Consider the following 15,173-nt stretch of genomic DNA (forward strand, 5'->3'; position numbering starts at 1 on the left):
GTTTTCCAGCAGAATAGATTTTTCAGTAACATTCACTGAGTAATGGGCACTTGCGTTCTTTTTTAGGATCGTCTTTTCAGAATAAAAATCAAAGTAACATTGAATGAATCATTCAAAATGAGGATTGTCAAAATTGAAAATACACCATGTATTCGAGAAGTAAAGTGGATAAAGTTAGCTCACTCTACTAAGCTAGCAAAACACACACTAATGAGTAGTTCAAATGAATGTAACCTCTTTTTATTGCACAAACTGTAATTCATTTGACCTATAACACTGAGACAATAGTGGAGAGGAGCCTGCATGACTAAGTCACATTTTAACTAGCTGGACTGTGAGCCCCACCCTTACCGCTATCCTTCTGTTGGCTGTTCTGAGATTGAAAAACGGACCTGTCTTGTGTTTTCACCCCAGGCACTGTGGCTACAATGCCACAGTCAGACATGGTCCTGTGCTTCTCAGCAGCCAAACTGGCATATGTTGTACGATTGGCAGTATCATAGGAAGATCATTTCGAAAACAAACAAAGACCAAGTATTCTCAACTGGCAAGTGACGCTGCCTAGAAAGGGATGCAGGGGATTTGTTGCTGCTAATAATCCATTGAAGTAGATGGATGTGAAGGGCATTCAAGACAGAAAAAAACCAATGTCTGTGGATTAAAATGAAGGGAAACGACTGGGCTGAAGGATGAAGATTGGAGGATATGGAACTGAGTAAGGTGGACCTGGAACCTGGAACAACTATTACTGATGAGGCCTGTGGAGATTTCATGGATTTTTAAACCAAAGGTCACAGAATGAAGGTGCCAAACCGGCATATCCCCCCCTTTCTACAGTCTAATGTTAGGACAGCCTTGTCACTAAAGGGACTGAAACAGAGAGGCCTATTAGTGGTACTGTCAGTGGTGTACAGATGACACAGTCTAACAATGTAAGTAAAACACAGGTGGTTTCAATGCCATTGATGTTGATACACATCATACTGAGGCTGGATTATTCCCTTGTTTCCCCATCTTCTTCCCAAGACTCTTTGTTCTATCAAAAGACACAGCAATGCAAAACAAAACACAGAGAAGCTTGAATGCACCGAAATGTCACAGGCAGACGTACAGTACAGGCCAAAAGTTTGGACACACTTTCCTATTCATTTGAATGTCCAAACGTTTGGCCTGTACTGTATTTACAAGGACAATACAATCAAGCCACCACGGCAAGTTTCAACAGACATTGGTCAAGCAGGTCATGGCAGATGAAGAAAATTTTGAATTTCACACTTGGCAGTCTCACAACCTGATTGGAAAACTTTACAAACCATTTACCTTCACCATCACCTCCATTCTGGCAATGTTATAATAACATGCTCACTCAACCTGACAGTTTTCCCACTTTCATTTTCACGGCGAAATAAACAGCATGGGGGAAGAGGAAGCGCTGAAGCATCTGAATGGCTGTGTATTACTTGTAGAGACGGGAAGTTAAGCAGGAAGACCTTCACAACATGTGTGTTTGGGTGGTAACAGGGTCTAATTACTTTAGAAGTCAAAAAGTTTCATCAACTGAAAAGAGAATACATTAGGGAAGGATAGGAAAGCTTAGTACACCTCTCCCCAGTATCTGACAGCCAACGCCAACCTGACAGAGGTCTCCCATAGAAAGGCAAAAGTAATTGGCTCTTAAATCGGATGTCACTTGGACCCTCTGGCTGCTTAGTTAAGTGTTACTCTGATTTTTTTATTTGTCAGACAAATCATTTCCAAAAATCCCATTTTTCTCATGTCCTCAAATTTAACCAGAAACATCAGGGGCAAACTCATTGATATATCACATCACACTAGTAAGCATCTGCAGAGTCATTCAATTGTGGCAATCTTGGTAATGAAATTGCAGCTTTAGTTCAGAGTAAATCCCAGAGTCTGACATCACTTAGCACCAGAAGATCCACTCATTAATTCTTGACTGGAAGCCTCTTTAAGTTGTTGTTTGTCCACAGCTCCACAACCAGTCTGGACTACAGTCCCATAATTTCCTCACTGAGGACTGGGTATTGTTCTATTCAATCCCCCATAAACTAGTTTTAATACACCATACCCAGAGACGTGTGTGAGCCGCTGAAGCCAAAATAAATGATACAAACATTGTAGTATTACTTTGAATAGCTGAGAGTCTAAAAAACTGCGCAACACCATAAGTTAATATTCTTGATATGACGAACAGGGATCTGTAAAATGCAAGACCATGACCACTGACAAATATTCATAAAGTATTCATGACAAAAGGATTAATAAAATTAATTAAAAAAAATTAATTCATTGAAGCGCACATGTTGACATATCTACTTTACTGTATGATTCTATACTGAAATAAGAATTAGTTGAAGAATCATGTTGTATTGTGGATTTCTGTTTAGTGGTCATTCTTGTGTTATGCTTAAGGTAGTAATTCTGATTTCAAATGAATTAAATTGATAAATGAAATAAAAATATTTATCTTGCATTAGAATTAACACTAGCTAGCACAGTAACACTACTAACACTAACAGTGAAGTTAGTGCACAGAGGCAGATATCTGTTTTTGAACGACTAAGATAAGTGACATTTCCTTCTGTGCCATATTATTTTTACTGGATTTCAGATGCCTCCAAGTTGACCGTGATGATCTTGATGGTCAAATACAAAATAAATGGAAATAGCTTATACTAATATGCCTTGAGCCTGACAAGTGCATGACAGTGGTGATTTCAAAATGTGAATACAGTGTCTAAGGTTTGTATCAGTTGGAGGAAGATGCACCAACGCTGCAATCTCTGCTTAAATATAACATCTACATGAATCATTCAACACAGACACATCCATGAGTGATCTGATTGATTTTTTTTCTTTGTATTAAATCAATTCAATATTGAGGGGCACAAATAGGCATCAAGTTGAGATGGTCAGGGTTAAGCCAGTTCAAGGCTGAACAAGGTTGGTAAACTTTTCCATTTGCTCTGCAATTAATTAAGAAGAGATAGCAATGGATGGGATTATACTGGAAGCAATGCCGGCCATGACTCCACCCTGAATCACAGTCCCACATGTACTTATTGGTTTTATTTGCTATTCATGCCAGTTGAGCTTTGTAGGGTATTCTATATGGTACAAGCAAAGGACTTCAACATAGAGTCAAAACAGAGAGGAAACTGTTATAAAAGAGGGCAAACGTTTATTAATCTATGAATGAATGACAGAAAAGTGGTGAACTCAACAAGTAGATTGGTTACTAGTAACCATTTAACAATAAGACTTGTGCGTTTCATTACGCTATTTATCCATCAAGCAGTTTCCTTTGCTTTCCAGTTGGAAAACTAATGGTTTTGGCAGAATTAACGCTGAATGTTTCACCAGCTACTGTGTCATTGCCAGATTCTGCCACAGATTCTGCGTTGTGTTCATATCAGATCAAAACGAAGAGGCTAACCGTAACTTGCATTAGCCACCTTTTTGCCCTGGTTGTCATGACAGTAAATGGCTAAACTGTCAAACCTTCAACCTGGACTGGAAGCCCTGCAACATCTGCATTTGGACCTTATTCGTGTGATTGCTGTGCCAAGTAAGGGATTCAGATCACAGTCGGAACTTAAAGATTACAAAAACTCCAAAATTATTTAATACTTTATGCACAGATATTGTGCTAATCGGAAAATACAGTCTGACTATTAGGCAGTAGCAAAAACTCACAACTCCTGGAGCCTCAAGATGCATGTCAGCAGAATGAATTAAAATACTGATTTCTTAGCAAAACTAGTTTTTTAATTTCAGTTTAATGTGAAAATAGTAATATAACAACAATACTAAAATTGCACATGTAACACGGTGCCAGAAATTAAACCAGGACATTGAATGACTGGAAACACATTCTGCCTCTGGAAATTGTATCACTACATATGGCAAAAGCTCAAGGCAAAAAAACAGATACTGAAATAAAGCACTCAAAATTGGAAAAAAAAACAAAAACAAAACAAAAGAAAAAAGTTCCTGAAGTGGAATCATCCCAGTGGAGATTCAAGTAAATAAATCACACATTATTGGATTTCAAGAAAGTAATTATCCAAGTAAAGGGATTTATGGCACTTTATGGGGCCCAACTATCTGTGAATATGACTTCTCCTGTTCTGATTGTGGAGCAAACTAAATCATTACTTTGATTTGTAAACAGCTGCAACATTAGACCTTGGGACACACAGTTCTGCTTTATTTCTTCACTAAGCAGTGTTACTTGCTTTAACCTGGGACTGTGGGTGTAAATTCTTAGTCATAAGGACCTCAGATAGGATAAAAAAAAAAATAAGCAACACATTATCTGCTTGCAGTTACCTTACTACATTTCTACTAAGTCTGTAATAGATAAACCAGTAAATCATGTGAACACTGGCATAGTGTTATGTGACGTGGCAGCTTTTGTGTTTGTGGTTGAATGGATTGCAGTAGGATGAGTAGAAAGAACAGATATAAGAACAGCGTTGTTTCCAATTTAGACAGAAATCAGACAAAAAGGCAGGGGCAGATACTGAATGACTGAATTCACACCACTACTGTATCTTAGCAACAGATGTATGTCTATTTTGTGCCAAATATAAGAAAGCCGGGAATGGATTCTAGCAGAGAGGCACCTATTAAACCAGCTCCTGGAGGAGTGGAGGTCCCGCAGAGTCACATCTAAATCAGGAAGCAGCGGTATGACTCCTTCTCTCTATCTTAAATTGTCTCTAATGGCCTACTGGGCAACAATAAAGTCAAATTATTTTCGCTGTCAGACAGGAGAATTACATTACTTCAGGCAGGGAGACAGTTAGAGGTGGATGTCAAAAAGGCTTATAACCTTTGTGAAGCCCTACAGTGTGTGCAGTATATTGTAATTCCCACTCTGAGAACATTAAAGATTATTAAGGTTAAGTGTACAGAAAATGCTGTTTTGCATTATGGGGGAAATTGGCAATTTGTCATGTTTTGGGTCTGTCTCTTGGGGACGATCTTCTCTTTAAGGAAAAATTCTAAAACTTTTATTGCCCTTGATTCTACACATGAAGAGGTCACATAAAGGGCGCTCTCAATTAAATGTTGACCCAAAAAAAAAAAAAAAAAAAGGTAAAATTGAAAGTAAAGCTTCACTGCTTTTAAATCTTTCATGAAGTTGTTGTGAAGTAAGCAAGTCATTGTGTGCATACAGTGCTTCTGCAGAAATGTCAATACACAGTAAAATGCATTGTGCCTCGGGGACTCATTGTAATGTTAAATGGTGTTTTGAACCGTCAGTGGGTATCAGGTAAGGCTGTGGAAATGAACAAATAACACATTTTGCCAATATGTACAGGCATGAACTCTCATCAGCCAGGCCGTGCTGTAATGAAGCTGCCCTCTAACAGAAAACATGTCCTTTTTTTATATTCTTGCCTAAATGTAACTTTAAACTCCCCTTAAATTCAACTCTCATCCAAACATAGCAGACAGAGTTCAGCCTGACCAGGTCTTCTGATTTCACTCGGCTTAGGTACAGCTTAGCATGTGCTGGCTTCCAGAAGACAAAAACATGTTTTCAGTATGAATTTTAGAGTGGAGGAGTGGAGGAAATGTCTGCAGGGCACATTCTGAATGACTGCTGTTTGGTTGAGTTAGGCCCATGGCAGAGGGGAAGCTCGACAGTATATACCCCTACAGCAGAAACAACCCCCTCCTTAACTGCACACCCACACACACACACACACACACACAAAAAAAGATTAGTTAACTTCACTTATGCTCTTAGCGGCCCCCAGCTTTTCACATTTTAGCGAAAACAACAAGCTGACTACATCAGACTAACTACTCTGTAGTTACACCACAACACAGCCAAGGTGAGGAGCTGCCATTGAATCATAGTGAAAACAATACAGACCTCAAAGATGGACAGAGGTCACGGGCCAATCATTGCCACGTAAACTGCAATATTATTAGACTGCCACTAGATTTCTGGAAGGGCATCAACACTTATCTTATCACTTAGGTGTCAAGCTGTACAACCAAGTTTTCCATAGCTGGTAAACAATGCTGTGGATGAAGCTTTTCAAACTCGACCCATTAGCACCTACCACAGGTGTCAGACCAGGTGACAGATGAACTGACATGCCCAGAAACAGAGAGGGAGTACAAACTCATCATTCTCCTGTTTGCTGAGGCGTGGGCAGCCATGGATACCGAGCCATAGCCAAACGTTTTTAGAGTAAAGGCAGGTGTAGCAAAACAGCTCAAACAAGGTTTCTCCTTCTCAAAGCTCAGAGGAGCTGAGCAGTGAGGCTGAACAGACAGAAACTCTATGTCTAGAAAAAAGGGTTTGACCACTGTACTGGGGGGCTGAAAAGTTTTTGAAGGTTTTCACAGCAGCACTTCTAAAATACCAGTCAGGTGCAGCTGATTTTTGCCATGCATGCTGTGAAGGAACAATCAGTGTTGCTACTTTCGTCTGTGCTTCTCCTGTTATGACTGAAAAGGAATGAACTGCTCACTGAAGTATATACTATATATTTTTTTTATTTAATTTTTTTTAACACAAGGTCAAGGGAATTGGGAAATGATTTGGATGCAGCTGCAGTATGAAGTTGCTGTCAAGGCTGTAAATATTCAGGTTAAAAAGATTCCTTCAGAAAATGAACTGACATGCTAAGTAAAAGGCGGCTGGAGCTGTATCAGGGAAGAAATGAACATGTGATACTCTGCAAGAAACAGGTCAACTAAATAAATGAAGAGGCTTAAACTGCTCCTGATATACTTTCAGAATAGCAAAGTAGACTTGTGTCTTTTGTGTATGAGATCTTTGGCAGTTAAGACAGTCTGATTTGTATTTGTGTTTTTGCATTCCAGACATAACGGACTAATGGGAAAAGGGCCATACTGTAATCAGGCCTGTCCAATTTCCAAATTGCGACTTAAATAAATAAATAGAAGAGATACACCATAACAGACCATAAATAAGGAGATGTGGTGCCACAGAGAAGCTGCAGCCGACAAGGCCTATTCTCCAGGTATGAAAGAACAAGTTCTTAAAAGAACAAGAACAAGTTCTTTTAGTGCAAGAACCAACAAAAACCCCAACATCATCATTTTGACCTTTTTTTCCTTTATCTACAAAAAATAACTGTTCTATAATTTTTTTGCACAAGAAAATTTCCTTTCAGTTAATTGGATCAATGATTAGCCATTTTTTTATGTGACAGTAGGATGACAGAATCGGTTGCTGCAGCCACCATCATTACGCTAAAATCAATGAAACTTCATAACAGATATTTCAGGTAATCAATATGTTTTCCTTGCACGTCAGCAGAGACTGAATCCTGGTAGCCCAACGGCTTGTTCAGGAGCCTTTGACAGCCTGCTATCTGTTTGGAATTTGTCTCCACAGCAACAGACCAGACCGTCTGGCTTCAGCCATAGCCCCGCTGATGAAGTGGCACGTTATAATAGTACTCTTTGGAGAATAAAACATGCAGTATATCTGAAAGATTCTCCATGGATTTCAGTCCTTGCCCTCTGTAATTTCACTTCAATATCCTTCTCCACCTGGAGGTGTTTATGTAAGAAGTGAGGATCAAGAATAAAGAGAGAGCGGCAACGCTGATGAGACTGATGCAAAAAACATGTCATAGGAAGTTATACGGTATCCATGTACCTGTTATTAAGAGGGGCTGCTGAAGAAGCAGCAGTGAAGATTTAAAAAAGGAACATAAAAGTCCTTATACAAAAAGAGAAAAGGGAGTGGATCCACTAAATAAAATGTTGGATTTTCTCATTAAGTCCTGTGTCTCACCTTGGCACACCACTCGGCTGACTGGCCTCACTGGATGGTGCATGAAGCCCCTCTTCCATGCTGAGTGCCTGAGGACTGAGCCCTTCTGCTATCTGTCCAGCTCCTGGCTGCTGCTGCTGCTGCTGCTGCTGCTGCTGCTCTTCCTCTTCATCTTCCACCTCCTCAGTGCCTGGTTTCTCCTTCCCTCGCCCTTCACTCTCGTTGTCGCTCTCTTCGCCTAAGATGTCGTCCACCTGTTTTTTGTTTTTTTTTTGGTGTGTTTTAAAAAGAGCTTTTGTGAGGCATGATTGCATTTTGTTCAGGATCAGATCACAGGACTTGTTCAATGAAATCATATTCCATGAGTAAAATTTAATTCATTCCTTTCTACTTTCAGGCTTATTTTTAGTCAATCTAACAATTTGCATCCTGCATAATATATACATACACGTGTTAGCTGTCAGAAATATCCTTGTATTCTGCATATGGATGACATTCAAGAGCAGATAAGACTAATTGTTTTCCTCGGTTTCGCCTGAATACCAATTATTATTTTATCCTTTTGTACAGGCCAGTCAAAGCTAACTTGAATTTTTCATCACAAATCTTTAATTGGTATGTCATCACTTAATAGAAATAATTAAATGTTTTATTGACAGAATATCTCCCGCCCAAATAATAATCAGGAGGAAGCACATGCATTAAGCAGTTCCCTTGATGCACTAGTTTCCAATTATGCATCTAATTATAATGAGGAAGTGTTTTGCCTCCTTTAAATGATTGGGTTTTGTACTCTACTGTGAGCTGGGGAGGGTGAATAAATTTATTTTATTTAGGTAACAAGGTTAAGATGATTAAACTTTAATAATATTGCATGATATTTAAGACTCAGCAAATATATGTATAGAAGTTAAATGAGATGAGTGATAACACTTTCATAACAGCAAAAATGAAGGCAAATAGCTTAGCTCAGCAAAAAGACTAATGATGGAAAGACCCCACTAGCCCCTCTGTATGAAACAACAAAACAACAGAATCCATCCACCTGCAAATAAGGTCTGTCACAAAACTTCAATGCAAAAACAAATTCCTGCTAAGCTACCCTGCTGACTTCTGATATAACACTTGACATGAAAGTGAATACATTTATTTAACCAAACTTGTACTCCTAAAAATTATGCAACATTGTGGTTAGCACTTTTGCCCCACAATAAGAAGGTTGTGGGTTCAATGCCCAGCCTGGGGCCTTTCTGTGTGAAGTTTGCATGTTCTCCCTGTGCCTGTGTGGGTTTCCTCCAGGTACTTGATATGTTTCGGTTGTCAGTAGGTCTGAGAGGAGTGGTTGTTGGTCTCTGCCTGTCTCTGTGTGTTGGCCCTGTAACGGACTGGTGACCTGTTCAGGGTGTACAGCGCTCTCACCCAATGTGAGCTGGGATTGGCTCCAGCACCCCCCACAACCCGGAAACGGATGAGCAGTGCTTGAGAGTGAGAGAATTTACAACGCAGTAACATCTGTGCGGTGTGGAGAAGAATCAACACCATTGTTGGCCCCAACAAAAAGAAAAGACAGCCAAGTGGTAGAAGATGAATGACTGAATGAAAATTTGGGAATTTAGAATTAGACAGCAGAAGACAGCAGAGACTGAATTTTAGAGACATTTAATCATTTCTAAAAAAAAAAAAAAAATCTATTTATTGTGATCCATTATCTGGGTTTCTAAACTACCTGAACATATATTTGCCATTTCGATAGTTTAATTTTTGTGCATTGTTTTTATTTATCAACTGAAAATCATACTATTACTATTACTATTATACAATTTATTGGAAAAGAAAAAAAAAAAACAAAAACAAAAACCTGCCGTTAAGACAGAAAAAGAAATTAACAAATAAAAATTGAGAGTTACAAACTTTTTTATTGATAACATTAGAGCAAAAATACAATAATTTCAGTGTAATTTCAATTTGTGAAAATATTTAATTTGTTAAAAATTTGGGGCAAGTGATGTGGGTGGTTGTCACTTTGAGAGAGATGGGGCTTATTTCTTTTATTTAATTTTTTTGCTTCAGTCGAGAAAAAGATTACCGTTTTCTCACTGCTGTAACACAAGTAATGCCATCGCGACCGTTGAGCCTAAACTGTATATTACAGTTGTTGTATAGGTTTAAAGCCCATGAGCAGGGGTTAAATTTTATTTTGTCCACCTACAACATAATATTTGATGTAGGGTAATAAACTCATCGAATCAGGTGTCTGTCATGAGGAAACTATCAGAAAAAACAGGGGTTAATGTGTCTAGTGGGACAAGCTGCCAGCTCCCAGAGCTCATTCTTTATACTGCCCTGAGGTTACTGACCATTTAGAACAGGTCAAACAACTGACAACCATGTGAGGGGAATATTGCCATAGCAAATACGCAGCCTCAGGTCTATTTACTCATTTGTGGCATGTAGCTGGGGGAAAACTGGGAATAATGCAGAGGGACGTTCTCTTGAGGTTAGAGCCTGGATCATTACTGGCAACAAGCCTGGCTCATTAGAGCATAGCTGTTGGTCATCTGGATGAGGTAGAAGGTAAGTGTGCCTGCGGCAAAGCTGAGCTGTAGTAGATGTTATTAAAAAAAAATAATAATAAATAACAATAATAATAAAAAAAAATAATAATAATCTGAGCATGTTAGATCAATGTTTGTCATCCTCAATTTCCATTTCCTGAATCAATTGTAAATAAGAATGACCCTAAAGGATTCACTGACAGTAAACAGGGTTTTGTTTGCTTGCACTGTAACAGTTAGAAACAGATCATGTGACATTTTATCCTAACACAAATGACTCTTTTCTGCTAATATGTTTCTCATCTCGACTTTTTCCCATCCGTATCTTCCACTAGCACTTACAGCAACAATTTACTGGGCCTTGTCTTATCGTGACAGCTGCTCAGAATTTAAGAGGATCTTCATGTGTCTGACAGTACAGAGGAGCAATAAAGAGAACCGGAAATAGACAAAGGGCAAAGGGGTGGAGGCTGGCCGTCCAACAGCAGATCATCAGACCACATGTGCAGGCTCAACACATCAAAACAGAATACAGGTACTTTAATCTAAGACCCATTATACTTATTTCCAGCTGTACATTCTTCTTGTGGGGCTCCACTACAGTAGCTTTGCATGTCTCACAATAAAAAAATAAAATAATAATAAAAGAAGAATCCTTATTTATCTAATTCTGTCTGTTATGTAACCTTTCAGTTGAGCCTCTGACTGAAAAGGGCAATATTTGCTGCAAGCTCTTTAAGACCGCCTCACCAAAAACCCCATCTGATCTGATATTCTGCCAAGGGGGCAGCACAACAATTACCTGAGAGCATGGCTTCAACATTTTACTGGTGTGGAGGTCCTGAAGGCAAACTGTAAAAGTACTACACCCGCAAACGTTCAACCACTCCACTCTGAGATATAACAACTGACAGCATGAACATCTGGAGAAACTATGATTACAGCGGGACATGTCACTTTAGTAAATAAAACGCCCATTATCGGCTGATTGTGCGATGGTATGCTGCTGCTCTATTCACCACCAATATGTAAAATTTCTCTTTTTACTAATTGTAGGTGTAGGGTATGGAAATGCCAAAAAAAAAAAAAAAAAAATGCCAATTTTCTACCAAATTGTTATACTACTGATGCCAAATTATTGAACAGTAAACCTTCACCATTGGTAATTTGTATGCCTGAGTACATTAAATGCCTTTAATGCTGCTTTGCTTATAATGTTTTTGACAAATAGGCTGTAATTAGAGATGATGGCATCATGACAAACAAAGTGTTCAGCATAGTCATACATACATTTACCCCATTACTTCAGACTTGGCCAGCTTAAAGTGGACAGCTTTTGTTTACTTTTTTTTTTTTTTTTTTTGGACTGGTAGTGTATTTGGTGGTGTAAAAGCAATTGCCATCAATGGACAAATGTAGCTGAAAGAAAAGGCCCCTTTAAATTGGCTAATTGTAAATTTTCGTGGGTGGTGGTGATTGTCTCTTGACAGCTTCGGCAATTGTTGCATTTACAAGAGAAGGGCTTATAATACACCCTCTGAGGAGTACTGGAGACTACACTAAGTTTTTAATTACTTTAGTAAGAAAGTATTGGAAAATGACTACATAGGCCTCGACTTGATTGCTAACCTCAGCAGAAGGAAAGGCATGATAGTGACGAGAGTTAACGTTGGTGTGGCTTTGGACACAAGACAGACTACTTTTGAATCTTTTTTTCTGCTGGTGTAGCGCTCCCTGTATTAGTGTGTCACTGGCAATGTTAGCATTGTTGGGTAATGTTAATTTGCTCGCGCAGAAAATGAAAGTAGGTCACAGTATCACTACATAATCAGCACTGCATGGTATTACAGAGAGGGGAAAAAAAAAAAAAAAAAAAACAACCAAAAAAAAAAAACCTACTTTGTGTCAGTGTTCATACAACATACAACGTTATGGTGTGCACCATGGAAGACGATGGCGATAAAAAGGGCAAGCATTTTATTTTAACTGTGAAAATCTCTAATTGTTACCTCTGTATCTCAGGTCCATGCGCCATATAAAGAAATGGTTTTGGTCCATTTCTTCAACATCTTTTCTCAGGCAAAAGTGTAAAAAGCTTATTTTTGAGCACAAAACTGCAAAAGGAGAAGCATTTCAATGCTCTGAGTATGATCCCAAGCAGTTCTTATCCACTGCTGACAAATAGCAGGGAGACAGGATATGACACAGTGTATAGCCAGCAGAGTCATGTTTGCTTTTGATCACTGCACTTTAAAAACCATTCCACAATTCACTTTTTCAGGAAGGGTCTCGCAGCCTTAGCAGAAATGGAAGCATTAACAATCCTAACAAACTGTGTGGCAAACATCCCGCGGCATCCTATACTGACTGTAATCAAAGGCCAAGCAAAAAGCACACTATGAAATCTTTCAAAGCACAGCAAAGCACCATTTCAAAGTTATATTTGAGTGAGGCTTTTGGTCTCATCACTACATGCCCCAAGGAGAATATATAATTTATTTTATATGAAATGCTACAATTACAGCGTGAATGCTCATGGTCTACTGTGTTCATTCATCTGTTTGGAAATGTACACGATTTAGAGGATGGAAAAGCAAAACAGCATATCTGAGCTGTAGAGGGTTTTTGCACTTTTCATTGTATCATGCACAAAACATTGGAACATTGAAGCATATTAATGCTATCAATATTTCACTTCTAAAGTCTGGATAATATTTCAGCTTCAGAATCAAATCCTTTCTTAGGTGTAACTCACACTGAAATATTAATGTCTGGCAAAAGAAGCAGACAGTCATTCATTTTAAACGAAAGACAGCAATCAGGTATCACTGTTACTGTGGGAGCAGTGAACTGCTGTTTGCCCCCCACCGGTTCAAATGAGCTGAGGCCAACTCAGACAAAATTAGCGGCCAAACAAGGTTTTGGTTGAGTTCCTGCCTTGAAATTATATTCAAGACTGAATATCGCTTACATTTTTACAGGTTTCAGCCTTATCCTTGTTATTGCTTCACCCAAATAAAAAATTAAATGGAAACAAAAAAGGGTTTATTATTCATCAGTAAAACATTAAAAATTGCCAAGCTATAATGACACTGTGTCGGGTTAGGGTAAAAATTTGCACACCTTCTTGATATTACATGCAGCCTCCCAATAGATAATAATAATCTTCACTGCAACATTCCTCATTTCATGTTGCACTTACAGCACCATTCGGTATTACTGTAACATTAAGTCATTTTTGGAGGGGGAAAACGGGTACATTTATGCAGGTAAAAATACTGATTTAAATCACAAAAACAAAGGCTGTGTATGTTAAAGAAAGATGTTCATTGTCAGGCAGAGACTTGTGGAAGTTTTTGAAGCGCAAGGTTTCACTTGAACTCCAAGTCTGATATCATATCTGAGCAGACACACAGCAGTGAGGCATAAGACCACCGCCACAGTCACTTGCTGTTCACTGTCTTGGGCAATTCAAGTTTGCTTTTGTTTGAGTTATTGTACGAGGAGCTGAAGTCTTATGCAGACTGAGGACCCCACAGAGGCCATTTCACATATCACATATCCACTGAATAGGCACCATACAAGATTTATTCCCTTCCAAAATTACTGGCTTTATCTTTGACAGGTACAGACTGGTGAAAGGAGGGCAGACAGGTGATTGCTGGATGGAGAAATACTGTTGACAGGTGATTTAAGGTGGGCAGAGTACGATGCGGTGGTGGTGCATTTACAATAAAAAGCTGAGGTACAAGGGAAACTGAGTTAATGCAAATGTTTAAGAGAAGAGGTAGGCAGGCATGATGGCATGATGCTTACTATTTGCTGGGCTTGGCTGGGTAAAAATGATTGGCTATCAGAAATGTAAAATATTGCTATGAAATATTAAATTTAATACTGAATTAGTTCCTGAAGCAGGAGCCAGGAAAACCAATTTACAGACTCAAACTATCAATTGGGAACTTTGCTAAGTTGTTCAATAATCAACTTATTAACTACAGCCAAAAAAAAAAACATATCATATATTTAGATTTAGCTGAAAGTTTAATTAATTGCCCTTTGTAATATATTTTCTTAGCACCTGTGAAACTTGGTTTTTGAAAAGATTATGTTTATAGTTGGGCGGCAGAAGTTACCACGGTTGCTTCATCGTAAGAAGGTTCTGGGTTCGATCTTTGTGTGGAATTTGCATTTTCTGTGCCTGTGTGGGTTCCCTCTTGGGACTCCAGCTTCCTCCCACAATACAATCGCATGGCGTTGCAGGTTAACTGGTGACTCTAAATTGCCCATAAGGTCTATATATATTTGTCCTGTGTTTTCCGCCCTGTCAGCTGGTCAGATTGGCTGACCACTGACCCTGCACAAATAAGATGAATAGAACATGTATATACACATGGATGTTTACACTGGCTTAAACAAAACATGATACCTAGAAAACAAGGAGAAGCTACCAAAGCACATGAATAATCTGTTTTTGCTGCATTGAAGCACTTCCTGTCATTGTTTCCTATCATTTTCCTTTTTTTGTAGGAAATATATAAAAATGTCAAGAAATGTCCAGCAACCTAAAATGTGTCTTGACAGGTCTCAGACACAGTAGGGTTAACTCAAATTTCCATCAAAGGCCAGATGCCGTCCAGCTATTGAAACAAAGGCAGCATCCATTTCAAAAAATGAAAAAAGAACACCATACATGCTTACCATACCTCTACCTAATCCTACAGGAAGTGAAGCAGAGGCCTACAAATGAACCCAACAATCTTAAGACAAGAATTCTTCAGAGGCTCAGCAAGCAGGAAGATTTTGATTTCTTTTCACCATCATCT

General features: G+C 38.7%; 1 protein-coding gene across 3 annotated transcripts in view; it reads right to left on the reverse strand.

The window, feature by feature from the left end:
* The window catches only part of ctdp1 (CTD (carboxy-terminal domain, RNA polymerase II, polypeptide A) phosphatase, subunit 1), a 64,691-nt gene that overhangs the window by 22,575 nt on the left and 26,943 nt on the right, over nt 1-15,173 (reverse strand). For 2 of the 3 annotated variants that reach the window (XM_029514941.1, XM_029514942.1), the window contains one exon: nt 7,817-8,049. The exons of the other annotated variant lie outside the window; for it this stretch is intronic. In XM_029514941.1, coding sequence (XP_029370801.1) covers nt 7,817-8,049 — 233 coding nt within the window. The remainder of the gene's footprint in view (nt 1-7,816; nt 8,050-15,173) is intronic. 3 annotated transcript variants of the gene reach the window in all.

Source organism: Echeneis naucrates, chromosome 11 (genome assembly GCF_900963305.1).
Source record: "Echeneis naucrates chromosome 11, fEcheNa1.1, whole genome shotgun sequence".
In the NCBI taxonomy this organism is placed as follows: Eukaryota; Metazoa; Chordata; class Actinopteri; order Carangiformes; family Echeneidae; genus Echeneis; species Echeneis naucrates.